We start from the raw sequence: 27684 nt of genomic DNA, 5'->3' as shown, positions 1-27684 counted from the left end.
GGCCCGGTTCCTAAGGTGTGGGGGGGCCCTCCCCGGTTCTGTTCTCCCCGGTTCTGTTCTCCCCGGGGAGCTCCGCAGCGATTCCTTTGTGCCACGGTTCCCGGAGGCACCGGGGAGGGGTGTGTGGAAACGGGGTGGGGGGGGGGGGGGGGGAAGGAGCTGGAGCGGCTTCTCGGCGGCGCGGTTTTGCAAGAGCCATTGTTAACGCCGCCCTGGGCCCTCTGATTTCCTGCCAGCCCTTTTTCTGGAGCACCTGAACGGGAAGCTGAACGGCGGAGCGTGAAGGGGAAAGCAAAAAAAAAAAAAAAAAAAAATGCAAAAACACGCACACAAAAAAAAAAAAAACGCGCAGAAAGACAGCTGGAGGAGGAGGTGCGGCCGGGCTGCTTGAAGGAGGTGAAGTGCTTGAAAGCTCTCGGCTGTGTGGTGTGGGGCTGGCCGAGGTGTGCTGCCCTCGCTGACATTGCCTCTCCCGGCCCCGTACCGCCCGTAGGATAAATCCCGTGCAGCCCGGTTCTGGCCTTGCCTAGTTCAGGAACACTTTGCACCCACTTTCTGCGATGGTCCTAATCGTTCTCGTTCATTTTTATCACAACTAAAGTCACAAGCAAACGTAAGCTCTCTTAGAAAACTTTTTCCCGTAAGGCTTTTACCTCTTTGCTGCAGAAAGGCGCTGCTTTGTTTTCGGGGTGGCTGTAAGAGAGCAGCACCCCGCAGGGCTCCCGAGCGGTGTCTGTGCCGGAGCAGCGGGGATACCTTCAAATAACTCCTCCTGGGCTCCGTGGGCTCTGGGTACGTGCTGTAGGAACTTTGTCTGATTCAGTCCTGTGGCTGCTGCTGCTGCCTTGGCAGGAGCAGACTCGTGATGGTTGCTTTTTCCTCCCTGCGCACGCGTTTCCGAGCGGGTCTTTGCCACCTGAATCTGAACTTGTTAGAGCCCAGCGTTACTCATTTCACGTGGATGGGAAGCAGCAGCAGAGCACTTGCAATTTTTCATCCAAAATAAGCTTAGAAAGCAGTCCGTAGAGGGAAAAGCCATCATGGGCTGAATTCAGTGGACGTTTTATTCTTTTCTGTTCTGAAAACACACGTGAAAGCCGCTCTTGTGAGCACAGGTTACAGGATCGTGCTGTCACAGAGACCTGATCCTCACGTGAGGCTCCTTGACTCGATGAAAGTGGAAAGGGCTGATGCTGAAAGAGGTTAAAAACGCGAGGAGGAGCGGAGCTGCCTTAGCTAGGAAGTGCATTCATTTAAGTAGATTTATAAGGCAGCGGGGAAGACATTGTTGAAACATATTACAGATATTAGAGATGAAGAGAACAAGGTCTCACCGCCTGCAGCAGCCCAGGGAATGAAGGATGCAGAAGCAGCAGGCAGGTGGGTCTGGAGCGGTGCAAAACAGGTCCAAGAGGACCTGAAAAGGGGAGAAAAAAAAGCAGCAGGAACGGAAAGCAAGCACGGGAAAATTGACTGTTTGGTAGATTTTGGTAGAGGAGGTTTTGGATCACAAACAAGTATGAGTCAGGACAAAAGGAGAGTGGGATTTACAATAAATATAGGATTGTTCCGCAATAAATACAGCTTTCAGGGGGAAAAGCTTCCAAAAAAGAAAGGCTGTATCTGTTTTTTCAAGTGCTCTTTACACGGTGCGGTCGGGTAGAATTTCTGAGGTGAGGAAATCAGAGATTGACCCTCTTCGGGGAGAGTCCTAAGCAGAGCTGGAGCTGGGAGAGCGGTTGATGAATAGGCTGTAGTTTCTCTCTGCTATTTTAAGAAGCCACATCGAGTTCAAGTCTACCCGGCCTGATGGTCTAGAGAGGAAAGATGCCTATCAGTGGAACCCGAATTAAGCAAAACCAGATAAATCTGACAGAACGGATGACACGGGAAGGATGACTGCTGAGAGATGCTGGCATGTTTTCTGGGCCTTCGTGCTCGGCGTGTGTTTTATTTGTTGCCTTACGTGGCTTTTGAAGTGTATAAAAAAAAAAAATAGATCTCGTTTTGTGCTGAGATAAAAGAGCAGGCATGTGCTGAAATCCTCACAAGGCGCAGTTCTGCTTTGGAATTGACATCGAGCAGTGACCTTACTTCGGGCACCCGCTCTCATTTGGGGAATTTCTCGAGCGGATAAATAATGCACTTAGCACCAAACGCACGCCGTTTAATAAGATGGTATTTTTGATCCCCCCTTCCCATTCACTTTGCAAATAGATTCACGCTTTTTCTGCTTTAGCACAGCCTGAGGTGCTCTTGCTGTTAATAACATCAGAAGTACGTTGGAGGGTGTCCACGTAGGATTGTCTTTCTCTCCCAACATCAAATTAAAACCCCCTTTTGTTCTTTGCAGCTTGGCTATCTGCCGTAATTCCGGTCTTATTTGTATTTGTTTCAAGTTGTCCTCTGACAGAGACACTGCTTTAGCTACGTTTGCTTCTGGGAACTGTTACTGGAGATGAAGAGGAGAAGTCAGGCTTCTGTCGAGGTATCTGTGCTCTCCAGAAATGCAGACTGCTTTAAGATGTGTGTGAGCTTTAGCTTGCGTCCTCAGCTGCACGCACCGAAACACCACGATATGGGATGGAAACTCCTTGTTTCCTCCTTCACTTTTCCCTTCCACCGTGGCTCGTCCATTCACGGTTATTCTTCCCCGTTTTCGCCCTTGACTCATTCCTGGCTGGCCCACAGGGATGGAGAGGGCAGAGGCACGCTCCTGCCACCCCAAAACCTCTTGTCCTCAGAGCCCCGAGCCAGAACGTCCCGCGCCCGTGCTGCTCAGCACCCCAATCTGCAGCAGGCGAGCTGTGGCAGCGAGGGGAGGCGCTGATTGATGGGGATGGGCGATGAAGTCATGTCCATGTCGCGTTTCTCTAAAGCCTGGTCATTTCCAGGATTCCAGGATTTATGGAATTACTAACCACCCCACTGAGAGCGCAGCCAAAGCTCAGCTTGCCTGATTTATTTAGCAGACGGCTGGGACTTTTAAAGAACTGCCTCAGGAGCACGTAGCAGTTCGCTGAGACACCACAGCCACCGTTTGAGTATCAGGCTGCCCGTCCCTCAGCCTGCTGGAGCCTTTGGGGTGGGTTTTGGGGTGAGATGCTGCTGGAGGTGAGGACAGGTTTCAGAGGCTGGTGAAATCTGGAAGGGACTGCGTTTGAAGCTTTTTTCTGGCTGGAAAGCGAAGAATTTCAACCCGTTGTTTGTGCACTGTGCCACTTCCCCACTGCATTTTGTGACTCGTGGTAAAATCTTAATCACAATGGGCTCTGTGAGCAATTTTTAATTGCACAGCATCGGTTTGACTATGAATGCTCGAAGGAGTTTGTCACACTGTTCATCTTTTTTTTCTTTCTATAAAGAAGTTGTTTTGCAAATACTGAGTCAGCTACCGAGGAACAGAGGTACTAAAAGGTGTCCTGCCAGCTGGGATCCTCACAGGTTGTTTTTTTAAACGTGCCCAAAGATATTTTCCTGTGGATTGCATTCTTCAAAAGCTAAACTTCCTATCCAAAACAGGAGCTTGGCCTCAGTCAACCTGAGCCGGGTTCGGTTTGGGACTGCCAGAGACTGGCAGGATCTTTGGCTGCCTCTTTCAGCTTTTGATTTAAATTGGGCATTTTAAAGAAGCAGTGACTGTGGCCCACGGCTGATCCAGCTTTATAAACCCTGCAGACCCTTTTCCAGTGCAGTCTGTCTGCCATCACGCCTCCCCCCTTGTTTTTTTATGTGGTTTATTGTTAGGATTTTCTCCGGCAGTGCTCAGAAACGATGCTCAGTTTGTGGATTCCCAGCGTGTAACTCGTTGACGCTGTGCTTGAAGATCCGAGTTCCCAGGCTTTGTGAAGAAAACAGCGGTATTTTGTTACCGGGATCATCTCACAGGAGTGTCGTTTGGTGGGGTGAGGCTTTAAAGTTTTCAAACCACACGGGGCAGCTGAAGCGAGCTGCTGGCTTCTTTATTTGTTCGGAGGTAGCCGAGCTGCTCCAGGCTTCTAACGAGATGCTCTGACGGGCGTACTACAGGGAAATGTGTTAGAAATGAGGATTTCTGTAAACACAGCGCATCCGAGACAAGGCTCGCGGGGAGATTTTGTCGAAGGGCTCCAGGCGCCGCATCCTGCCTCCGGAGGGAGCGGATCCTGAACGCCCCCAGCTCGCAGCCGCCGTGCGGTGAGTGAGGGATTTGTAGGTTCGTAGCGATGCGGTGCAGGGAAGGTGAACCAGGCAAGCGAAGCTATTTTTAGTATTTTAAAAAAAAAAAAAGAAAAAAAACACTCAAAAAGCGATCCGCCAGGCGATACGCTGCTGACGTCTGCAGCGCAGACAACCCAATTAGGGAGCTGTATATTGTTTCCAGCAGGATTCTGATTGTTTCTAATTCGGGAACCACGTGAGGGCGAGTGGAAATAGGTGAGGGGATGCGCATTGCTGCTCGGAGCCTGTCTCCCTTTCGCTTCTTTTCTGTAATTTCTCCTCTCAGACTCGGGCTGTCTCCCCGTCCTGTGCTCAGCAGCTAGGATGGGAGCCAGGCTCTGCCTGCCCCTTAATTCCACCCTGTCGGGTGGATGGAGGCAGGGAAAAATCACTCGGGGCTTGAGGGAGAGCGCAGTGGAAGAAGAAACGGTACGTGGTTTCGTTTGCTCTTGTCTGCAGAAGTCAGGACGGAGCGCCGCGGGGTTTGTTCGTTTCCTGCCCCCCCTGCACCCTCGGCTGTATCCTGCGATCCCTCTTCTTGCTGTCAGCTTGCTTAAAAACTTGGAACGTGCCTTTTGGAGGACTCGCGTCCCGCAGCCCTGCCCTTTCCTGTGGCTGTTGTCTCGCCGCTCGTTTTGTTCCTCTCCGTAGGCAGCTCCTGCACGCAGGAGGCTTTGAAAAGTGTCCTACGATGGCTGTCTCGAGCCAATCCCATAAATCTGTGTATTTCAGATTCCATTGGATGGAAAGGGCGTTGTGTCAGCCTTTCCAAAAAAATGGAAACTCCACTCCCCGGAGTAACTTCCTCCTCTGCTGATCTATTATTTTAGCATGGAACGGGAAAAAAAAAAACACTTAACACTTGGAAAGGGGAGCCCTTCGCCCAGTTTCTTACTCCACTCTCCAGCAAAGTCATTCACCTCCATTCTTCCTTTTATTCTGTCACCATTTCTCAGCCTTGTCTTGGTGTGCTGTTCCCCACGGCCCTGCAGGTGACACCGGGACCCTCTGCGAGGCGAGCGGGGCTGGCTCGTAGCAGCTGTAACCAGCCCGTTCTTTGGCGAGTTTATTCCTATTCCTTGAGTTTCAGGAGGTAAACGAGGACCCCGAGGACGAAGCCTGATGGTTTGGGGGGCAAAGAGCCATTTAGGGGATGACAGAGGATGCTTGGGCTTCGTTGTAGAAGGGAACCACGGGCATTTGCTGGCTGCCCTTTATCCGCTCCCCAGCCTGTTGTGCACTTCCAGGAGAGCCCTCGGCTTTTCTGGATCAGGCGATGTGTTCCTAGAGCTGGTAATTCGCGTGTTCTTTGACGTCAGGCTGTTCACAACCGTGCTGAGCGTTCGTGAATGAATGTGGAGGAAAATCAATAAGTGAAAAGGCCGAAGCGGGCGAGGGAGAGCAGCTCTTCCCAGTGCCTTTCTTCCTGGTGGTGCCATTGTCTGAGTCGAGTTTTTTCGGTGGTTAAATTTAGAAATGGCTTGGTTTGGGAACAAGTGACTTTTAAGAGACTTTCCTGAAGACTTCTGTGTAGTGAAATCCCAGGGAGATTCGATGCTCTGCTGCTCTCATCTGTGTTGAGATCCTTTTGCAAGACTCCGGGGCGCTGTTTCTCCCCATGCTTCCCCCAGTATCTTCAGAAATGTGTTTCCCACTCAAAGCTCCAGCAACGTTCCTGAAGCCTCTTGCACCTTCCCATCTCTCGTTCCTCTTCCTGACCAAGGTGGTATTTATAGAATCACTGGGTTGTGAAAATAAGCCAAACGTTTCTAAAACCTAAATCCAATTTCTGTGATGGATCTCATCGGCGCTGGTTATTGAAATGCTCTGGAAATGGAATAGGTGTGCTTTAAAAAGCGGTCTGAATGCTCTGGTTAATACTTCTGCTGTATATTCTCTCCTATTTACTACTCATTTCCAGCACAGCTTAGCCTAATAGTTCCGGGCAGCTTCTTACTCGCAGCGTGTCAATTAGCCAAGCTGCAGATGAAGGACAGAAGAGGCTTCTCCGAATGTGACAGCGTGCTATACATTTCAGCCACTTAACATTCAGCCAAGGCAGGAAAGAATTAAGGTTTTCCATGCTCCCATCTAGCGTGCACGAGGGAAATTGCACCTAGGGTTCAATCCCAGCCGCTGTAGCGGTTCCTCTGGAGCAAAGATCGGATCGTTTGCTGGTCCTGGTTAATCAGTGGGTGCTGCAGGGCTGTGTGGCATCCCAGGGCTGACAGATTGGGGCTCCAGGTAGCTTTGTGATGTCCCTTTCTGCTTGTCCTGTTTGCTTGTCATCCCGTGCTGGGGGTCGAGCCGCTTGATTTAGGAATCACTGCCGCTGAAATCAAATGAAAGCAGTTGCTCGGCTGTTTAGGAGCCAATTAAATCGGATTTTATTCCGGTGCAGCACTGCCCGTGGAAGCGCAGGAACCTCCATCTGTGGAGGAAAGTGAGCTCTGAAGATGCTTGGTGGCTCTTTTGTCGTAATCCACACGTTGGAGCGCTCGGCTCACCCAGTAACACCCAGGGCAGCCGCGAGTCCAGGTGTTAGAAGTTACTCCGAGGATGTCAGGAAATAAAACACGGATCCCAGTCACCCTGTGTGGACCCTTGGACGTGGCTGCTGCCTGAGGACCAAATTCAGCGAGGATTTTCTCACTGAATTGGGAGGAGTTTCTCTTGTTCACAGTGCTTTCAGGGAATGTAATTTCTTTACTACCCTCTGGTAGCTTTCGGAGATGGAGCTGAGGGCTCTTTGGGGAAAGGAGGCTTTAAAGCAGTGGCTGTGATGTCCCAAGGGATCAGCGTTCCCCTTCGGTGAGTTTCCAGTGCCAGTTTCCCCACTTCCACGGGGTGTTCATGCAGAGATGCCTCAGGGAATGGTGCCAGGAACTTGGTAGGGACGTTGTGGCAGGGGGCAGCGCTATTTTTACTGTGTGGTGGTGGCCACCGGGCTCGCTCCTGATCCCCTGACGGGGCACGGCCATGCTGGTGGTGTCAGAAAACACCCTGAGAAACCTCATGGCCCTACACTGTTAGCAATAAGGACAGCAAATGAAGAAGGAATCGGGTGCTTTTCATTACGTGTGACAATTAAAACGCGTCTCGACTGCGATGGCTCTTCCTAGGAGAAATGCCACTGCCCATCCTGGGTTTATTTTCACAATTCTACTCTATATGTGATGTCTCCTGTGGGCTGGGGAGGTGCTGGCTGTGACTGTTTCAATATTAAAGGTCTGGTTTGCCTTCTTTTTTATTAAAAATAAATCAGATATGATGCCGATATAATTTTATTTCTGCTAACCAGACAAGCCTGCACTCGCCGGCTCGCGGATTTGCAGCGTCTGTCTCTGTCAGGATCACAGATACGGAGGAAATGATTTATTCTGCTTTCCAGAGCTTCGATAAAACCCTACCTGGTTTTCTGCAGATGGCTCCGAGCAGATAACGCGTCGCCCGGCCACTCGTGGAGAGCACCCTGCATTTGTACCAAATCCTCAAGGTATCGGTACCGCCGAGCTGGACACTGCATTTGTGCTGGTCTCTCCCTTCAGCTGGCGGAATGAATTGCCAAAAGTGGAGTGGATTTGTCCTGCAGCCACCCAAACACCACAAAAACACGCGCTGATCCTGCACAGCTCCCTGCTGGGAACCAGGCGTGGCACTGGGCGCCCACCTCCAGCCGCGGGTGGTCAGAGGAACCCAAATTCCCCCCTGCAAACCCCAGCTACGAGGTCTGCAAGGCTCCCTGCGCTCTTGGGAATCACACGTTGATACCCAGACAGGGGCTTTGGGGTCGGGGATGGCAAATCAGTGGGGTGGCATAGGGCAGGAGCCTCAGATTTGGGGCTTTTGGGATTTTTGGGGGGTACCTGCTGCTCTGCCCGACCTTTCCCTCAGATGCTGCAGCAGAGCACATTAAGGCAGCTTCTACCGGTGGCACTAATTCTAAATAAATGTTTACTAAACACCATTAATGGCTTTAAAATGTTTTAGGAATACTTATTAGTCCTTCAGCCTGGCTTGGTGAAGGGAGCCCGTCTCCATGGGGGGCTGCCATTTTAATGCCTCCCAGCAGGAGGCCTATTGGGCTGATGCAAATGAGGTTGGGAAAAGTAGGCTAAGCCACGAAAAGTACCAGAGATGGCGAAATTTGAAACGTTTAAGGTGACTTGTTTCTCAAATCAGTGACATTTCTACCATTGCTTAAACGTGGTGCTGTATTCCCTTTAATTCTCCCACCCTCGTGCCTTGTTGCTGACGGCCTCGGCTCCGTTGGCTTTTCCCTCTGCTCCTCAAAATGGAAGCTGTGGTCCTTTTGCTGTTTTATCCCCAGCAAGGTGCTCGGAAATACCGCCACGTGCTGCGTTTTGCTGCGTCGTTAGGAGTGCAGCTACGGACTTTTTGTTGTCGTTGCGCCGGGGTTAATTTTTTTTTTCCTGTTCTGTTAGCATTCCTAGGGACTGAAGGTTAAACTTGGCTTCTGTAAACTCCGGGGATTTGCAGGATGCTTCCTGGCAAGGTGATTAATTCGGGCAGGCAGAAAGGGACGAGCTCGCAAAGATCAGTGCTGGTGCCCAGAGGACTGGATGTCAGGAGAGAAGGCGCTGGGATTTTCAGCAGGATGATGTGTTTACGGGCTCCACCTTCCATCCAGCTCCTGGCTGGTAGCAACAACCCCCAAAAGCACCTGGAAATGGGGTTCTGCTCCTCCAGCCCTCGCCACGGATGCGATGGAGAGCCACCTGCCCTGTCCTCGCATGCATGAAGGAAAAAGAAGAGCAGAAGGCAGGCAGTAAACCCCCCGTGCTACTGAAACCCAGCAGCACCGGGGTGCAGCCGCCGTCCTCGCCTCCTGCTGAAATAAAGGAGTCTTTCTGAAGTCTGCGGGGGATCCCAAAGCCAGCAGTGCTGTGCCCCATCCCCGTCTGCCTCTGCCTCCAGCTCCTCCAGGCAGCGAGCACGGCAGCGGAGCAACGCTCGTGGCACCTTCCAGCTCACAGGTTTCATTTAATCTTCTTAATTTTTAATAGAAAATTCATATTAAACCAGCACATCTCCAGCGTGACTTTGCCTGCGTGGAGGAGGACCCCCGACTTGTGTTTGCGGTGGAGAAAAGCACTGAATCCTCCAGCGGGGGCTTGAGCCGTAGGGCTGTCACCATCTCTGTGCCCAGCTCTGCTTTAAGCAGCACCGAGTGTGGTTTGATTTCAAATGCATGTCTCCAAGAGTCGTGCTCTGCAGCAGGAGGCTGTTTGCGTGCCGTGCTGCTCGGATAAACGTCGGGGAGCTGGGGATTTCCGCGTGGAGCAAGTGATCAGCATGGAGCTGACCCCACGGGTACCTAGTGCACAGTGCCCAGGGCCGAATCCCAATTTTATGAGGACTTCAGCAAATATTAGGTGAAACAACTCAGGGTTTCAATTAAAAACCTATTTTCAGTTGATTTTTGCTCTAGAAACTAGTGAGGCAGAGCCAGGAGGGATGGGGCCGTAGCTTTGCTGCGATTTATGTCCCGTAGCCTCCAAAAGTAAACCCGGAGCAGGAAGGTCTGCTCTGCGAGCTGATGCTATCTTTCTCCTCCAGATAGGCTCTGGGAGAGCAAACTGCATTCCTTAGCTCCTGCAAACCTTTTTAATTGTTTTTTTTTTCTCTCCCAACCTTAACCTGATACTATCTTGTAAGTAATTGTTGCATCATACTTGCTTTATCCTCCGCTGGGAAGGGAGATAATTGCTTTCTGCTTTTTAATGGGTAGTGTTTGGGAAGCCTGCGAGCTCTGAGGTGCAGATGAGCGGTGCAGCAGCTCTCGCGACACTCGCACGTTTCTTCAAGCTTTCCTGAACCCTGATGGGCAGGGAAAAGGAGGAGAAGGGAGGCACGGCCGGGAAGAACCTATTCCAGAACCGAGCAGCAGCCATGGAGTTACTCGTAGACCCTATAAGAAAAGGAAAGCCACTGGTCGTGATGTGCCTTGTATTTGGGGATGTCTCCTCCATGGGAATATTCAGCCAGACTCCCCTTATGAAGTAGTATTATGTGAGATTAATTATTCATAGCCAGTTTAATTCTTCTTTCTTGCATATTTAATTGTAAGAGCGTGCTGGATGTCACAGTGATTTCCCAGAAGAAAAAAGGAAAACCATGCAGGTACAGGTATATAGTCTGCAATGTGTCCGAGCTCAGCTTTGTTGGTTAATTTTGGGGCAGAACGGGGTAGTATCGGATGTTTCGTGTGGGGAAACAATGACGCAGAATCACGATTTCGCTTAAACTTTCCAGCTGAATTCTTGACGTTGAAATAGCTGGCTTGATGTTAGCTGATGACACTGGCATTGTCGTGCTTATTTTGAGGAAAGACACTTAATGGGAGGGAGAATGTGACTTTTCCTTCCTTCTCTGAAGGGGGGAACCTTTATCAAAAACTTTGAAAGGAATTGAAAGGCACTTCCAGAAGACGAAGGAGGGGAATAAGATTTTCATTGAGTCTTCTTCAGCGATCAGGACAGCAGTGCCACATGCTCATGTGATGAAGATTTTTCTTTAAAGATTGGGTTAGGAGGCTGGGATAAAGACTTAGTGCTCGAGGTGAGAAAATCCCGGGGAGATGTTTCACCGTTCGCCTTCTGATTTGCGTTGTCATCCTTCTGGAGCTGCTCGAGGCCGGCGAGGCGCTGGCTGGAACCGAATTCCTGGCGCTCAGAGGGCAGGATTTGTGCTCCGCCGTTGACCGTAGGAGTCAAAACTTCTGAAAAATCTGTTTACAACGTGTCTGAGCCGGCGGAGAGAGGACACAGCAGAGACTGCTATCTGTTTACTGCTCGGATAAGGAGGTGGAATAGATTGCTGGCCTGTTTGTGAACTCTGCTTAATGAATGGTTGCTAGGCAAATTGCATCTCAATCAGTTTAATCCTCGAGATGTCATTTACAGGTCTGCTCTTTGTGAGGCCGGGGCTGTGCTCTCGCACGCCGCGCGGGCCAGAAATTGCCAGCAAAGCAGCTTAGAGCAGCATGCTCCAAAATGCAGCCTCCACGAGTTGCTGAGCAGCAGCCGTCGTAGGGCCGTCGCCTCGCGGCCACGCGCTGGCCGAGATGCTCGGCGACGCACGGGAGGCAGCAGCAGCAGCCCCGGCACCTCTTCGGGATCGGATCCTGACTCCTCGGCGCTGGATTGAGATGAAAGGAGATGTTGCCAAACAGGGACCGCGTCGCCGCGTGGATGGGAGGTATTTCTGGTGAGTTAGCTCAGGGTCCTGTGTGATTTCGGGGTGCGTGTGTGGGATGTGACAAGCTCTGGCAGGTAGCTGGAGGTGAGAGCTGGTAGGAGCTCTCTGGAGCTGCCTGGAGGCTGGGACCAGCCTCAGTGACCCACCGGGGATCAGGAAAGGGCACGGGACTGTTGCATAAAGTCTTCAGCTGCTGAAACCGTGGACTTTCTCCCTCCGAATCAGGAGAGAACCGACTAATTGCCTCTGCTGGTGTGCGTTACTTCCATGCTGCAGGCTCATGGCTTAGTCCAAAGGCAAAACTTTGCTAACGCAGTTAAGCTTTAACAGCCCCTTTGTCAAGAAAGATAACAAAATACGTGTTTTATTGGGTTTCCCACGACAGAGATTAATCTCACTGCAATCAGAGCGTTGTTCTCCGCATGACTGCACCTCCCTCTCGATGGCAGTCCGTCCTCTTTAAGCTCTGCAAGCCGTGGCACCGAGCGCTGTAAACGGAGACTGGAAAAGACTGGACTTGTTGAGACATTTTGGAGGTGTTTGCGGTGGCTGCGCGTTGATATGAAACCTCCTTTGTGCGGCAGGGTTATTAAAAGTGCCAGTGAAAGCATCGCACACGAGGGCCTTGGCACTGGATGTGTGCAGCTTTTGTGGTACTCCGAAACACGAGGAAAATCTTGGGGAAAGATCGCCTTCAAACGTGGGGAGCACAGGCAGAATATTCCACCTCGGCCGCCAGCAGAATGAGAGCAGAGCTCTCACATCTTGCTGCCGATGGGAAGGGGAGTGCTGAACAGAAGACTTTGTGATCAGCGAGTGCTTCTCATGCAAATGAAGATTTTTTTTCTTTTTTTTTTTTACATGCTGCTGAATCAGGGGCTTGTGTAGCGAGCGCGGCGCAGGAGTGATAAGATCACTTTGTCAGAGCTTGAAATTCTGCCCAGCGAGTCTGTCAGAGCGCTGAGACGGGCGAGAAGCACTCTTGTGACGAGGGCACGCAGCAGGAACTGATCTAATATTTGGGGCAGGGCTTTTCCTTCACGCCACGCTCTGTCCTGGGTGATCTGCCACGTGTCGACAGCCTGCGTTTCGAAGCAGTGAGGAGCTGGGACGGGCGGGTGACCCTGCGTGGCAGCAGAGTCGTAAAAGCTCCGGTTCCTGCTGGCATCCCGGTGCTGTTCGTGCCTGCACGTTGCAGGATTTCATCTTTGCTGCAGGTCAGGAGCCACGAGCCTGGCTTGGAGGCTCCGCTGGGGATGTGCCGTGTCACTGAGCCTCACGCTGGCTCTGCACAGTCTCTGCCCGTTGCGTGGCTGCGTTTTCCATCCAGGCCCACCTCTGTTGCCTTTCCTGTTGTATTTATTAGCTAGCACCGTCTTCCCTGCGCCCTCCTTTCATGCTCAGAACCAGTTTGGTTTAATGAGGACAGTGGCTGCCAACAAGCAAATGGATGGAGGTGGTTAAACCCGGCGTCTAAATCTCCCCCTGCAGATGGGTGGCGTTCGGCATCCTGATGTGACCTTGGGAGAAGTTCCCCGGCGTGTTCCTTTCCCTCTCTATTTATCTCTCTTGCTGTGTAGCAGCTTTTCTTCCAGAGCAGCATCTGAGCTATTGGAAATCTGTCCTCGCTTCTCTTCCGCTCTCCGGAGACATTGTCAGCATAACACCCAAGCTACGAGATTGAGGGCTGAATATTCTTGCTTTCGCACAATCAGGAGGCATTCACTCCAGGAGCAAGGTGGGAAGGAGCTTCAAGATGTAGGGCTGAGATTTCTAGACGCTTTTCAGCCCGTGATTATGAATAATCTTGGTGAGGAAGGTCAAAAGGCTTCTCACATGAGATGCCCCAGGAGGTGTGCGTGGAGCATCCGTCGGAGCACACAGCGCAGGAGGCAGAAATGCACTCAACAGCCGTCAGGTTTCAGCGCGGGGCTGTTCGTGCTTGGGGGTGTCAGCTGAAGAGCCTGGGAACAGATCTGCTGCTCAGTTCTGTGCTCCCTGCTTCCTGCCCTCCTCCTCAGGACGTCCTTTCTGACCCCTGCATGTTCCTGGAGAGTTTCGGAGCGGTAGGACGCAACCTTTTACCCTTTTTTTTTCCTAGGTTTCTCATGCAAATCACGGTGCGGATTATTCAGCGTTTAAAATCTGGTTCGTGCTGGCTTCTGAATTTCATTTAAAATAAACATCTGGAGAGCTGTTTGATCCCCTGGGCGCGACTGTTTGTCTGCCTCACGTGTTAAAATGACTTCTGCTTCGTTTTTAGCGAAAGGCAAAGAGCTTGGCCGTGCTAACCCGGAGGAAACGGCTCACCTTCTGCAGCCAGTCATTTCCACAAGCGCGCAGCCCACCCGGCAGGTATTTATAACCCTTCCTCTCAGGGAGGGGGGCAGCTGCGGCCGTCTGGTTCTCCCCTGCTGCCGTTTGGGGCCTGCAAGAACCCGTGCTCTGGGTTGTACTCCGCAAAACCTCCTCCTCCTGTGCCCAGCGTGGATCAGAGAGGATGCTCTGGGCGAGGAGAAAGAATTACCTGCTGGTAATTCTCAGCGGGCAGCACAAAGCCTGCCTCTGGAGGATTGTCTCACGCTGCTGCTACCTCGCAGTCGGATCTGGGGAGCAGAGTCCCGGAGGGAGGAGCAGGTTATTTACCCCAATAGCCGTTGCATTGTGAGCGTTTTCTCTGTGTCGTCAGGAGCTCGCTCCTCTGCTCTTCGCTGGAGACTTCAAATGTGTGCCCCTGGCGAGAGTGCTGGGTACACGCTTCCTGTGCCTTTCTTGCTTTGAAATGGGTTCCTGTTGCTCTTTGGCAGACCCTGAAGCAGCGATCTGTGGAAAGAGCGCATTCAGAGCCAGAGTGACTTTACCTCTTTGTTTTCTCTCTTTATTTATGCCTCTGTGGGATCAGCTGGTCCCGCATTATGTGTGAAGTAGTTAAAATTTAGCCTGCATCTGTAGGATGTGATTTCTTTCTCCCCCCCCCTCCCAGTCCCCAGTTGCTTTGATCAAATCAAATAAAAAAGCCGCGCTTTCATTTCTGGTTCTGTAGTTTCAAAGCCAATCTCTTGACATGCTCTAGCAGTCTGGACCCGAGTCCTTTTTTTTTTTTTTTCCTTCCTTCATCCAAAGTCACACTGTGTCTTGTGCCTTTCTCCGTATCAGCAGTTAGGATCTGCGCTGGCTTTTATCTGAATCAAAAGACAAATGGAAGAGGGCAAGACGCTGCAGGAACGGGGAGCAGGCTCACGTGTGCGATGGAAATATGTAATCCTTCCATGCAGGCTGCCATATGGAGGGCAGACCCATTTCTGTATTGAATATTTGGAGCCTGTGCTTCCAGAAATGCGAGTTTAGAGTTTAGGCTTTGAAGGCTGGCTAATCCCCCCAGCAGCTAATACCGACATAAAACTCTGCGATGTCAAGCCTTTCCCTCTAAACGCTGGTTTTTTTTTGTTGGCGGTGGAGTTGTTTTATTTTTTGCATGTGTCAAACATACGAAGCAACACCGAATTTGAGAAATTAGCATTCAGATGCTCCGTAAGCACTTTATTTTTGTCTGCGTCCCCGTGCGGGTCAGCGCTGCGTGGCTGTGAGGCACAGGAGGAGAATCCAGAGCTTCGTCCAACGTCCTAAAAGCACCCTCTAAACCTCATTCCTGGAAAACCACATCTGCACCCGGGGCCAGGATCCCAGCTAAGCCCCAGATCCTACTGAAATACCCCATCCTCAGCACGATGAGCATCCTGGTTGGTGTCATCCCTATCGAAATCCAAACCGTGTCTGGTGGCATTTGTGATTCTGCAGCACGCGTTGCTTTCACAGAGCTGGAGCGCCTTGAGCAAAGCGTGCTGCTCCTTGCATTAAGGAGTCGGATTGAGCTATTCAAAGCAGGTTGATAAATTGCTTTTCATTAAGTGTCTGAGTGCCAAGGGGTTCGCTATGTGTTCCAAGACAAAAAAATACATTAATTACAGCTTCTGCAGAGCGTTTATCAATCGCACGGTTATAAACACTACTAATGCAGTTAATTGAAGGTAGAAAAATTTACCTTTTAGAATTCATTGACCGCAGCTAGCTTGGTTACTCCATGGTAGGGCAGAGAAATTGCCTGGAAATGAAGCAACCGTTGGGGGATTGCCTCGGTGACTTTCTGGGGTAGGCGCTCGGCCAGGCTCTCCCCCCTGCAGCCAGGTTGTGCTTACATCCAAGGGATGTTACAGCTGCAGCTGTGGCCTGTCCACGCGCTTTATTTATCACCATCTCTTTCTTTTTTCATATATAAAAAGGTAAGTGCAAAGGGGGAAGGACACGCAAGCAAACCAAAGGCTCCTGCTCACCTGGAGTCAGTAAACCTTGCTGTGGGAAAAGGAATCCCTTCGAGTGTAAGCTCTTCTTGACGGTGATGTGTTCGTGGCTGCTCAGAGAAGTAGGTGAGATCGCTCGGAGCTGTTCTGTGGGGCCAGCAGACAAAAATCTCTGGTTCCTGTGCCCTTGAAAATGCCTTTGCGTGCTCGTGTTGCTTTCCCCAGGGCTGTTTTGAACTGTCAGCGGTGCCGCTGGCCACTTTTCATCCTTCTTGGAAAGGCACCGGGCAGAGCACGGGCTCTGTATGGTACCTCCCAAATAGTGCATTTCATCTCCTTTTTTCTGTAGAGTTAGGAGACGGCCTTCGAGTTTCGTGGCAGGTTGGTGAGGATGGTAGGTCTGTGTCTGTGAGCCGCCGGGGCGGTGGCACCTTGTCTGGAAGTCGGTAGGAAAACACAGCAGCACCTGTCCATCCCCTCCGTGTTCCTCTGGCGGCTTGTGTTGGCCGCTGCTGAGTGTCGTGTGCTGGTGTGGTGGCTTCTGTTCGAGTTCTTGGAAGGCTTGTCATCTCGACAGCAGGGCTGCACGACATCTCCAGCTAAAGAAGCTCTTATCTGGAGCTTGCAAACGGTCGTGGATCTATCTCCGAGCTGATTCGGCCGGGGTCCGGCAGGAAGCCCCGGCACGGTGACGGGTTAGATGCCCATCTCCACTCCTCTATCTCAAAAATGGTCTGTGCACGCCTCTGCTTTGTCAGCGGGCTGCTGCCATTGCCCCATAGGTGGGACCCGAGCTCGGTGGCCAAACAGCTCAGCCCTGAGCCCAGCAGCTCGCAGCGTGAGTGCACGGGGCAGGAAGGCACACGTGCATGGCCAGCAGGACCCAGAGCCCGCGTGCCACCGGCCACCGTGTCCACCCCGCACCCCGGCACCTGCTCAGCGAGTGAGTCACTGCTTTTGTTCCTAGCACCAGTTCCGTTTTGGGTTTTGCACGAAGTGCAGCTCATTCTGCCTCATCTTATTTGCAAATATTTTCTCGTTTTTCAAGCGAGTCTATTTTTAAAGCGGGACTCGAAGCGGAGTTTTCGATATCTAGCGCATCTGGCTTGCTCTTTGTGTGTTGCATGTAGGTGAAATTTGTTCAAAGTTAGCTCTGAAAAAATATTAAATAATCAGCTTGTACGAAACAGAGGAGGAGAGCTACCTTCCTGCTCGGGGAACTGTCAGAATCTCTAACTTCTGGTGATATTTTTAAAGGACAAAATGTTGTTCTGTCCTGTGCAGCCGTAAGCATTTGTGTAAGTCCCCATTAAGACTTTAATTCTGGGTTGTTACAGGGTTATTTGGAATGAGAGAAGCTAAAGATAACGGTGATCCGTGCAAGGCAGCCACTGGAGAGAGAAGTATTTCACATTTCCTTTCCCCTTCTGTGGCTGTGCTTAAGCAAAGCTTCCTTTTCAGCCAGGCCTGTGGCCCAGCGCTGGTGCAGGAGAAATCGCGAGGGAGGCTCTCTGGACGTCCTTCGTGGTAAAACAAACCCCAGAATTACACCTCATGCTGCTCCTGGCCACCTTAAGGCGTGGGAAGGGGCAGGGAACAGGCACGGGGCACACACCGGCGTGCTGCTGGTGGTTGTTAACAGCGTGCCCTCTGCCCTGGGAAGAGGGTCAGCCTGCAGCTGGGTTTCTTATCGCTTGAAGGCAGAAGGAAGTCGTGCACGAGAAGGGAGAGAGCGGCTGTTGGTGAAACCTGCCTCCGCTGGGCTGTGTGCGAGCAGCATCCTGGAGGCTGGCTGTTCGGGGCGTGCTTCGTGGGCATGTCGTCGGGGCTAACCTAAATACCCCGAAATACCGACGTGTAGGATTCCTGGGTCTGTGTTCCCTGTTACAGCAGGGATGGTGCTCAAGCAGTCGGAGGAACGTGGCTTTAGTTTGCCCCAAAGGTAATGGATGCTTTTGAGGAAGGAATGTTGCTTCGCTTCCCTTAGTACCTCGTTGAAAAACGTGGTATTTTCGGTGAAAGTTAAGCTTTTGGTCTTCTGAAAATAAGAATCGAAGCCTTTACAGCGACTGGCAGGGAGCTTTTTGTCTTCTGAAAATAAGAATCGAAGCCTGATATCCTGGGCCAGCCCTGACATCGATGGCAGGGCTGTATTTACCCGGCCCCTGATGTTCATTGTGGCAGTTCAGCCGTTGTTAGCACCCTGTGCTCTCTCCGAAATGACCGTGCAGGTTTGTGCACTGCTCGACATCGCTGGGGTACAGCCCAGCCTGCTCCTGCACCCCTGCCAACACCACGTTAAAAGCCTCGGAGCTGGAAGTTACCATTTGAAAGGAGAAGGAAAATTAATTAAAGGTCAGAGTGCTTTAGTCTAGTGAAAATTCAGAGGAGGCAGATCCAAAGTTATTCAAATTCCCTTTGAATATGGGCTGATTTTCCTATTTCTTGCTCGAGTTCCCATGGTGAGGGCAGTATCTCATCTGTCTCATAGCTGACCACTGGCATCTGTGTTTCAAGCACAGCCAGAAATCCTCCTTTGAAGCTGTGGCCAGGCCCTGCAAACGTTCTGACTTGTCTTTTTTACATCTTCCCTTAGCCTGAGAAGAGACCTGCAACACCTGGCGAGACCTACTTAGGGCTGTGTTGTCTATCAGCTCCTGCCACATTGCAAAATGTGGAGTTAAATCTAAAAATAGGCTTAAAAAGAGGTGATAGGCTTTGAGTAAAGTAAAATAAGCCACTGATTTAGGTCATGAAAGGGAATTTATATCACTAGTTCTCTGTTGCAGCTTTCTTGAGCTAAAATTCTCCTCTGTCCTGACACATGAAAATGAAGAGGAGCAGCGGTGAGTAAATGGAGTTGAGGCGTACGAAGTGTGGTCCGATTCCAGTCCCTTCCTTCCCGGATTTTGACCTTGTAAGTGATCCGTCGAGGGGGTATTGGATGCTCTGCAGTTTAATTTGTCTTCCTGGATATTCTCCCGTGGTAGCAAACTGTCACCCGCTACCATCCTTTTCAGAAGGAGCAACCGTGGCATGGGGTGATGAAACGCTTCATCCAAAACCACGTCAGGGATCCGTGGTGAGCCAGCTACAGCCCTCAACCTCTCCTGTCGTAGGCGAGCTCCATAATCATGAGACCCGTCCTGTAATATAAAGCTGGTCCAAAAACCCCTTAAGCCTCTGTAAAATGAGCCCTGTGCAATTTTTGCCCGTCTCGGAGCGGTTGTGCGGGCTCGGTGATGTTTGTGAAGTGCTTCGATACGCTTTGGTGAAGGGCAGGGTGTTAATAATTAAAACTGGGAGGAAGTTCTAAAGCAGCACGGGAGACGGCTGCCCTTTTCTGGTCTGGTAGTTCACAAAAATGCAAACCAGGCTGGGCAAATCGGCGAGAATTTGGTTCCACACCCCCTGCCCCCAGCCACCTGCACTGTGCAGCTCAGTCTGCTGCCCGGAGGAGATGAGAGCAGCTCGTCCTAGCTCAGGAAAGCCCCTCAGACTGCACGAAGGCGGCGAATTATCAACACTGGAAACCTTTGGAGTTAGCATCTCCCCACGCTCCAAAAGTGCATAATTTTACAGCGACGGGAGATTCACCAAACTGAGCATTTTTTGACAAATACGAGGGTTTGCTCAATAGCACGACGAGGTCTGTAAAACTGAAAACTTGCTTTGGAAACTCTCTCCCTCTGTCCCACCTGGGTATCGTCAGAAGGTTCTTCTGGTGAGGACGGGCCCCGCTAATGGCTTTCTCCTGGCGCAGCTAACGAGCTGTTTGCAGGCTGTGGGAGCAGCCCCGTGTTTGTCCATTTCCCTGCTTAGCAGTTTCATTTGCAAAGTGCAGGCAGGAGCAGGCTTCTTGCCAGCAACAGCTTCATTCAGATTAGGGCTTTAGTTCAATTATGTCCAATTAACTTTTATTGCAGATAGCAGTGATAATTACTTGCGAGTCAATTTTTTGGCTGCGGTTATCCCAGGGCTAAAGTCTGAGCCTGATGGATTTTAATAACCGAAGTGACGTGTAGCTTTTCCTCTTTTTTTTTTTTCCCTTCTTCAGGCCTCAATTAGACGAAAGGTCAGAAGCTATGTAAAAAACCCATCGTACAATTAAAGCCGACTCTTCTCCTCTCCAGCAGCTGCCTTGTGCCGTGTTTTAAAATAATCTCTTGGGACCGACCTAAAAACAGCTTTTTAAACTCCGAGAGCATAACCTTGAGCTCGCTGCCGCGTCAGCCGAGGAGGGGATTTGATGGAACCGATGTCACGCGTGGCACAAGGAGCGTGATACGAGCAGCGTCCCATTTAAGTGCTCTTACCCAAAAGCTTCTGCTTTTTTCCTCCACTCACCTAGCGTTGCCATCCTGGCTCGGGGAGGGAGCTGTGCTGCAGCAGGTGCCTGCCCTTTCCCCAAAGCACGCCCCGCACATTTCAATTCTCCCTGCTCTCCACTCCAAACTCTTTAATTTTGTTGCCTGAGTAACGTTGTAAATGGAGGTCAGCCTGAAAGGTGAAGCAGTTTACAAGCGAAATCATAGGTAATTAAACCGCGAGGAGCAGGGATTGATTTTGATGGGAACTGTTGCAGGGCTCTGCAAAAGGTCCAGCCGGGTGCAGGAAGCCAAGAGGTCCCGTCCAGGCAGACGCTGACAGAGCACTGTGCTCGTTAGGAAAGGCGCCTTGCTATTGTTCAGTGCTCCTCTTTATTTACCCCCAAACACCCCTGGTGCTATCGTGATTTATCGCCGTTTCAAAAGACCGCCTCTCCGCACCTTATTTTGCACTTTTTCCGTTTAGAAAAAAAAATCATTAAGGGGATGAGCTACCAGCTGGCCGCCAGCACGGTGCTCCTTTGGTAATTTCTCTCCAGGAAAAGGTAAGATCTCCCTCCGGCTTTTCAGCAGCCCCGAGCAAGCAGAGGGTGCAGTGAGTGGCCGGGCAGAGAGGGCTGTGCAGGGCTGGAGAGAGGCAGGGAGCTGCAGGACCACCGGGGTGCTGAGTAAAACCCAGCAGGCTGGAAAAAAACCATCCTGAGCACCGAGGTTGGCAGGGGATTCGGCGTGTGCAGCTGATGGGAACAAATTTTTTTCCCCCCTTTATGTTTAGGTTACTTCAGGAGAAGGAAAAGGACTGAGTCTCATTCGGTCCCGAGCAGCCTGCTGGGGGTAAATGAGACGCCGAGGTTCCCTTGGAGCAGGAGGATGGGCCCAGGTTCAATTATATTCCCTGGAAAGCTCCTGCAAACGTTTGGACCCAAGAAACTTCACAACCCACCTTCGTTTTTGGTCTCGTTTGCATCATTTATATATATATACACACATATATGTATGGTGAACTTGGGCCGTGCAGCCCGTGTTGGGGGTTCTCCATAAATCCTGCCTCCAGTTCGGGAATCTCACGTGGCCACCTCGTGAACGAGGAGGAGAAGCGAAGCGTGTCGGTCAGCCCCGAGTGCCTAACTCCCAGCTTACGGGACCCCGGGGTGCTGGAGACTTGGAATAGTTGCGAGCTTTTCTTTTGTGCGGGTAGATGCTCCTGCTCCCTCCCGCCCCGAGCCCGCAGTTTGGAATTTCAAACATGCGTGTTTACTTTCATGATCCTAACTTTAGACTTCAGCAGCTTGCTTTCGTCTAAAGCAGCTCGGCTTCCCATATTTCACTGCCCGGGGGTGGTTTACGGGGAGCGTTTCCTTTGTGTGCTTACCCTGGAAGGCCTCTCGAGAGCTTCAGGCACTCGTATTTAAAATCCTGGCAATAACTCGGTGTGTGGGGTCTGTTTATGTAATGATAAAGCTGTGTTGGAGGATGAGAGATTTCCTACCGGTGCCGAGTCGCTTTACACCTCGCTTTTACTCCTCCGTGTCAAAGTTCCCCCTGGCGCGGGGCCTGGCAGAGGCAGTGGTACGCTTGGGATATCAGCCAGAAAATCATGCACGTATTTTTTCGCGATGTATTCAGTCCAGAAAGGCGATATTTGGTAAGTTTTGCTGAAATTATCCAGGGGTGGTGTCCCTGGCGGTGGGTAGAGGTGAGTTTCCCTGTCGTGCCCTGAACCCTGGCTTGCCCTCCGCAGGATGCGCTGCGCTGCCTAGACCAAAAAAAACAAGGTAAGGCTGGCTGGAACAGTCGTTGTGGCAACGTTATAGTTACTCCGAAACCCCAAGCACTGTAAATCCTTGTTAAGCTTAAAACGTTTTAATTATTAATGCATCTTAGGAGAAAAAAAAAAATCTATTCATGTGTCTAAACCTGCTAACTATTTCCTAGAGCGTACTGCAGTCCGCGTGCTGGTAGGATTATATCCTGCAGCCAGATAAGATTAAAATCACTTCAAAGAGAGGTATTTGTTTATTTAATCTAATGATTGTTTTTCTCTAGCACCGTACGTTATCTTTTTGCATACATTCTCAAGACAGAGCTCGTTCAGCTGTGCCTGGTGATGCACAGAAGCGCTTTACAATGCGATTGAAAAACTTTGAAGGTAAGGGTTTTACAGCTGCCAGAGCCTAGCGGGCAGCCTGCTGCCCAGTCTGACCAGTTTAGAGGACGGTGCTGCTGATCCTGGCACGGTGCAAAGTGCTTTGACCCTTCCCAGTTCCCCCAGTAACACAGTTCGTGTGCTCCCAGGACCGAGGCAGCGTGGGGAGCTTCGCAGGTGCTGGTGCCCACACAAGTTGCAGCTTCGGAGCCAAGGCTGCTGGTAGGATTTGTTGCCGTGCCAAGTTCAGTTTCTCTCCAGCTCTGGACTAATTAGAGGCAATAAAGCCGAGCACAAGAGGGGGCGATGGGCCCTGCAGACCCCGTGTCAGGACCCTGAGCTGCTGACCCGAGGCGTAACGAGGGTGTGAGGCAGCCAGGGATGCTCACCTTAACCCAAACACGCAGCAGCTCTCAGTTCGTGGCAGCCCCGTGGTCTGCTCGACCTGTCCGCACCAGCTCCTGTTGAGGGTCAGCAGGAGAAATCTCATAAGGAATAAACGTCAATTAATTTCTAACAAAAAAAAAATAATTAATGCATTTGTAAAGATGTTTCAAATGCGTTTGTTGTCAAGTACCGAGATACCCGTTTTGTAGAAATGTTAATTTCATGGAGAACAAAAAACGGAGCAGGATTTTAATTATAATATGGAATTCAGTAATGGAGTCATGGTCAGCACTTCTGCCTAAGTCTGAATTCCTTTTTTTAATGCTCAGCAGTGACCTAGATGGCATCAATTTGCTTATTGCAAATCAGGCTAAGAGAACGATTTTATGCTTCCACTCAAAATGATTTTTTTTTTTTAAGTCAGATATTTCCTTTAAAATTATTATTGCCACCCCAGTCTTGTGTGAACCTTTGGCATTGCCCGAAGTGATTATCTCTCTGCAGGAGCAACTTGCCTTTACAGCATGCTCTAAAATATTGCAATCCGTGTCTTGGTGCTGGGGCTGTCGTGGATGCTGATGCTGATGGTGAGCAGCCCCTGCCCCTGTCTCGCTGGAGGAATTGCTGCTCGCTCAGCCCGGGTGCTGTGCTGCTCTGCAGCAGGCTTTGCTCTCTTTCAGGGCTGCACTCGCTATCAGTGATGGTTCAGACACCAAACTCCCTTGGCCATGCAGTTAAGAGGTAATCCTGGACTGGCATCACACCTTACGAGAGCAAAAGTTGGGTGGGTGTGATGTGATCTGGTGGCTTTCCGACTGCGGTGAAGGTTCTTAATTTTGTTGCCTGCTTTCCACTGAGAAATAGCTCTTGTTTTTTAGTCTTACAAAGACGATGAAATGAGAAAAATACAATTTTTTCTCTTGCTGACTCCGAGCATTTCTGTTGCTCACGCAGGTAAAGCTCAGGCAGTGTACGGTGGTTTTGTCTCCTGATTAAAAGGAGCTGGAGTCTTATTTTTTTCTTTTGGTCTTGCTGGGTGTAATTTGAGGCAAGAAATTGCTGCCCACAGGATGTCTGTGAAGTTTTCCCTGAATATTGCATACTTAGAGTCATGAAGAAATCTCATCTGTGGACGGCAAGCAACGGCTCAGTTGCTAAAGTTCCTCTGAGTCGTGGCTGTGATGGGTGTTTGTGTCTCAGCACCTCGGGAAGGACTCTGAGCACTCCACCTGCTGCAGAGGGCGAGCAGAAAATCCAGGTGTGGAGTTGGTTTTGCAAGGTTTTACAGCTGCACATCTTCCATTTCTGGTAGTGCGTGTGATCTAGTGCTTGTAGAGCAGTGCTGATGCTTGTGGAGATCTGGGCAAGGAGGAAAATCGGACGGATTTCTCCAGCTTGGCTCAGCTGCATCATTTTCCTGAGCTTTGTGGAGCGCTCGTGGCTGGCTGTCAGTGCTGTGTCCTGCTGTAGGAGGGGGGATTGCAGCAAGGGCTTGGGCCAGGTGGCCTCTAAAGACCTTGTTCCAACCAAAAAATCTCTCCCCAGCCCTGGTGATGCTGGGAGACTTGAATCCTGAGTTGGTTTTGTTGCTGGACCCACCTTGTACTGGCACACTGATGGTGGGCTTCGAGTGTAGCTGTGCAGAGCTTGCATATAAACAGCTTTGGTGCTTCGTGCCTTGGTGTCAGGGCTTGGGGCCAGAAACTCTGAGCCCGTGCAGAGCAAGAGGACAGCACGTGCCCTGCCTCTTCATGCAATGTGAGAGAGCCAGTCAAATGAAGGAGAGGTTTCTTTGCCATCTGTAACAATGGTCTTTGAAATCCAAGAGAGAATTAAGGATCCCCCTCTGCTTGTCAGCCAGCAGAGAGCAAGACAGGTATTTTGGTTTAAGCAGGTAGCTGACCCACTTCTCAAAGCGTTTCCACTGCTGCCACGAGATTCGGTACGGGCCAGTGGTCCTGCGTCTGTGCTTGGTCAGGCCTTCTCCCAGGGATGGCTCTCTGCCTTTCTTTTCCGTGTTCCTCCGTGTATTATAACTTTGAATTGTCTCTCTGTTGTTGCAGTGTGCAGAGGAGTGAATGCCCCATGTTGTGTTAGTGCCTGTCTGCCATGCTGGCCTGTCTGCCAGGACCAGGTGACCTCTCCTTTCAGCTTCTTTCTTACACGCAGATGAACACTGGACTTCAGAAATGTGAGTGACGTTTTGTCTGCAGGATGTGGTTAACTGTTAAATCTGGCTCTGGTACAGCTGTGAAATAAACATTTAGGGTACAGTGGAAAAACCATTTAATGTCAGAGGCCTCGTTTTGTTGTGCCTTCAAGGCATCCCTCAGCAATGGCTACGAGAAAGCGCTGTGGAGGTTCACGTGCGTGCAGCAAGGCTTTCCAAAGGGTAATTTTAACCACCACGAGCCAAAATGCAGGCAAGGTTTCTGTGAGATTCATGCCTCTGCTGGAAACATGTTGTGCTAAAAGCGTGCCGGTTGACTTGCTCCTTAACACAACTTTTTCCCGACTCTCTTTCATTTCGATTCGTTTAATTACTCGTAGACACCCGTAAAAGCTAGACTGGGCTAATGCAAACCCTTTGAGGTCAGCTCTCTTGTTGTACACACCTGGGGCATGTACTGCAAATATTCGTGATCTAGCCCAAATTACTAAAGTTCAAAGTTTCCGTCTTCTTTCTGATGTCTCTTTGGTGCCTCTCAAAATCTGTCTGCAGAGAACTGTGATAACTCCAGTGTTCCTGTCGATAGCCGAAGTGGTATTTTCAGGACTTACACTTGGGATTACAGGGTTACTGGCTAGAGGTTTTTAAAATCTGATGCTGTCTCTGCTCTTTATTGTCGTACCCTGATTGTTCAGCTGAAATTTCAGAAGGTTTCTACGTCAGAGCCGTGTACGTGGCTCACAGGGATGTGAGCTGTGCGTGAAACGTGCACCGGGAGATCTTGGTGCCCTCGGTCTGCTCGTGGACTCGTTACTCTTTAAAACCAAGTAATTAACACTCCGGTTAGAGCTAAATCGTTAACGTGGTAAGATGCTGCTGAAAATAGGTAAGCTAATTTTGCAGTTGAGGGTGACATTCTCAAAGTACCAGTCCTGCCGGTGGCACGTGACACTGTTCACGTACACTTGTGCTCCCCAGCACCTCTCGAGGAGCATTTATGCCGACTCCACAGGCTTGGTGCCTGTAACCACACTTGTGTCTACAGCAGAAATCCTTACTCACAAAAGGACTTCATTAGGTGGTGCGAAGCCAGGCTTCCCCCTTCTCCCTTTCCTTTTCCAGTCTGAGTTTTGCTGACTAAAACGAGCTTACCCAAAAGGCAGGCTGCCGTGGAGAGGCCGTGCCTCGGCTCTGGCATTGCGAGAAGCGTCTGTGGCGGATTGGAAAGCTCAGCTCTGAAAGCAAATCACTTAGGTTCACGCCAGCGTAGCCGTGCATAATTCAGGTGTTTGCTAATTACACAGCTTACGAGGCAGTGTTTTAACCTGATGGTACCCGCTGCTGTTCCGGAGGACGACGTATCCCCGTGCCCAGAGCGTCGCTGCCTGCTGCTTGGTGAAGTGTTCGGGGCACTGCAGTTAAAAGAATTTAGGACAAAAGTAGCTGGCAGGCACTGGCTGGCGGTGGTAGTGCTCAGCTGTTCCAGTTTGTTCTGATTTATATGGAGGAGGAAACTGCTCACACAGACCTCGCTCACCCCTGCTGCAGATGTGTGTAAGATTAATTGGTGCGTTTCTCTCCGCGCTGTATATGCACGAGTGCTCTAGCCCCTGGCCAAATGAAAGCTGAGTTAATGAGTATTTTTAATGAACAGTGACTCGTGACTTTTGATGGGGGGTGGGATAGGGCTTTAATAATGGTGCTGTTGCTTCAGCAAAAGGCACAGAACTCCACCTGATAACCTTTATTCAGGCTGAGCATGTGTTTGTATTAACGGTTTAAGTGTCGGTTTCTGGATCAGACTTTTATTCACACTTAAAATTCCACACTGGCTCGATTATCTTTTTATTCCTACTTTCAAATAAGAGGCATTTTTCTTAAAGATGGTCCGTGGAGTAGGAGCTTTGAGGATTGATCACTTATATTTCTTCCTTTTGAAACCGAACCACTAAGGGACTCCAGGTTTCCTATTTTCCTTCGAATCCCAACCTATGACAGCATCACAGGACAGGCTGTGCGGGCAGCTGAGGACGAAGGCAGCATCCTCAGCCCAAATCCCCTCCGATCTGGGAGCTGAGGCTCCTTTTTTCAAGTCTTCTGCAGCCGAGACCCCTGTGCAGAAGGCGAGCACGGCTGCTTTTCGCTCGTCCTGCTGCAGACGCCCTCAACAGGGCAGGAATCCTGAAGGCCCGGTTGTGTTTTATTTAACGGTGATGAAAATTTAACCATAGGCAATTCGAAAAGCCGTGGGGTTTAAAGGCTTAATGTGAAGTGCACTTGAAAGATGCTGCATTAGCGCTGAGGTGAGGCAGAGGAGTGGATCTCATCTGACAAAAATAGCTCCGGCGTGGTGCGACGCCTGCAAGGATGCCAGCAGATGAGCCGCGTGCCTCGGCGTTAGCACCGTCAGTTTATGGGGTAATTGCTCGGATGCACAGCTTTACCCTGTAGTAAACAGGAAATAATTGCTTTTCAACAAAAAGTGTTCGGCCTCGCGTTCACCGTCCCATTGTTTTCTTCACGGAACCTTTGCGGCCTGGTGCAGAGCTCTGGTGCTTGCCCACAGATCACACGTGTTCTTCCTCATAGCAACATTTTCTTTCGGTCTATTCTGGTTTTCCATTCCCTTAGCTACAAGACCTAATCGTTTTTTACCGATTTATAGGGTATTTTGGTCAGATATTCAGGCTCGTGAGCACAGCACAGCACAACATTTTACGCAGCACATTGGGACCCAGCATCTCAGTCAGGCCTAAGGACATCAACTGAGGTAGTTCACAGTAAGAGGAGCATCAAGTTAGCTGTCTACAAAAAGGGATCTGTTTCAAGTGGTTGGTTCCAGAAGATCCCAGCCAAGGGATTTAAAAGATGGTTTACCATTCCGTAGGGTACCAAACGTGACATTGGTGTGTTGCTTAAGCCTGGCTGAGGGGT

The 27684-nt window shown here is 50.5% G+C and overlaps 1 protein-coding gene and 1 long non-coding RNA gene across 6 annotated transcripts in view; one reads left to right on the top strand and one right to left on the bottom strand.

The window, feature by feature from the left end:
* FAM222B (family with sequence similarity 222 member B) overlaps nt 1–27684 on the top strand; it is a 35441-nt gene that overhangs the window by 458 nt on the left and 7299 nt on the right. Inside the window, exons 1-2 of one of the 5 annotated variants that reach the window (XM_084493228.1) lie at nt 113–11430; nt 24644–24771. The exons of 1 other annotated variant lie outside the window; for it this stretch is intronic. In XM_084493228.1, coding sequence (XP_084349354.1) covers nt 24690–24771 — 82 coding nt within the window. In that variant the 5' untranslated portion in view covers nt 113–11430; nt 24644–24689. Of the gene's footprint in view, nt 1–112; nt 11431–19813; nt 23839–24438; nt 24457–24643; nt 24772–27684 lie in introns of those variants that run through there. 3 more of the 5 variants (XM_084493227.1, XM_084493226.1, XM_084493229.1) reach the window with 3 other exon arrangements.
* On the bottom strand, nt 7469–18499 carry LOC311421410. Its single transcript, XR_014684854.1, has 2 exons — nt 15464–18499; nt 7469–14244 (listed from the first exon to the last, which is right to left on the bottom strand). It is a non-coding gene; the product is annotated as an uncharacterized lncRNA (long non-coding RNA).

Source organism: Aythya ferina, assembly GCF_964211825.1.
Source record: "Aythya ferina genome assembly, chromosome: 19".
Taxonomy (NCBI): domain Eukaryota; kingdom Metazoa; phylum Chordata; class Aves; order Anseriformes; family Anatidae; genus Aythya; species Aythya ferina.
Note: the sequence above shows the minus strand (reverse complement) of the source record. Positions and strands in the feature narration are given on the sequence as shown.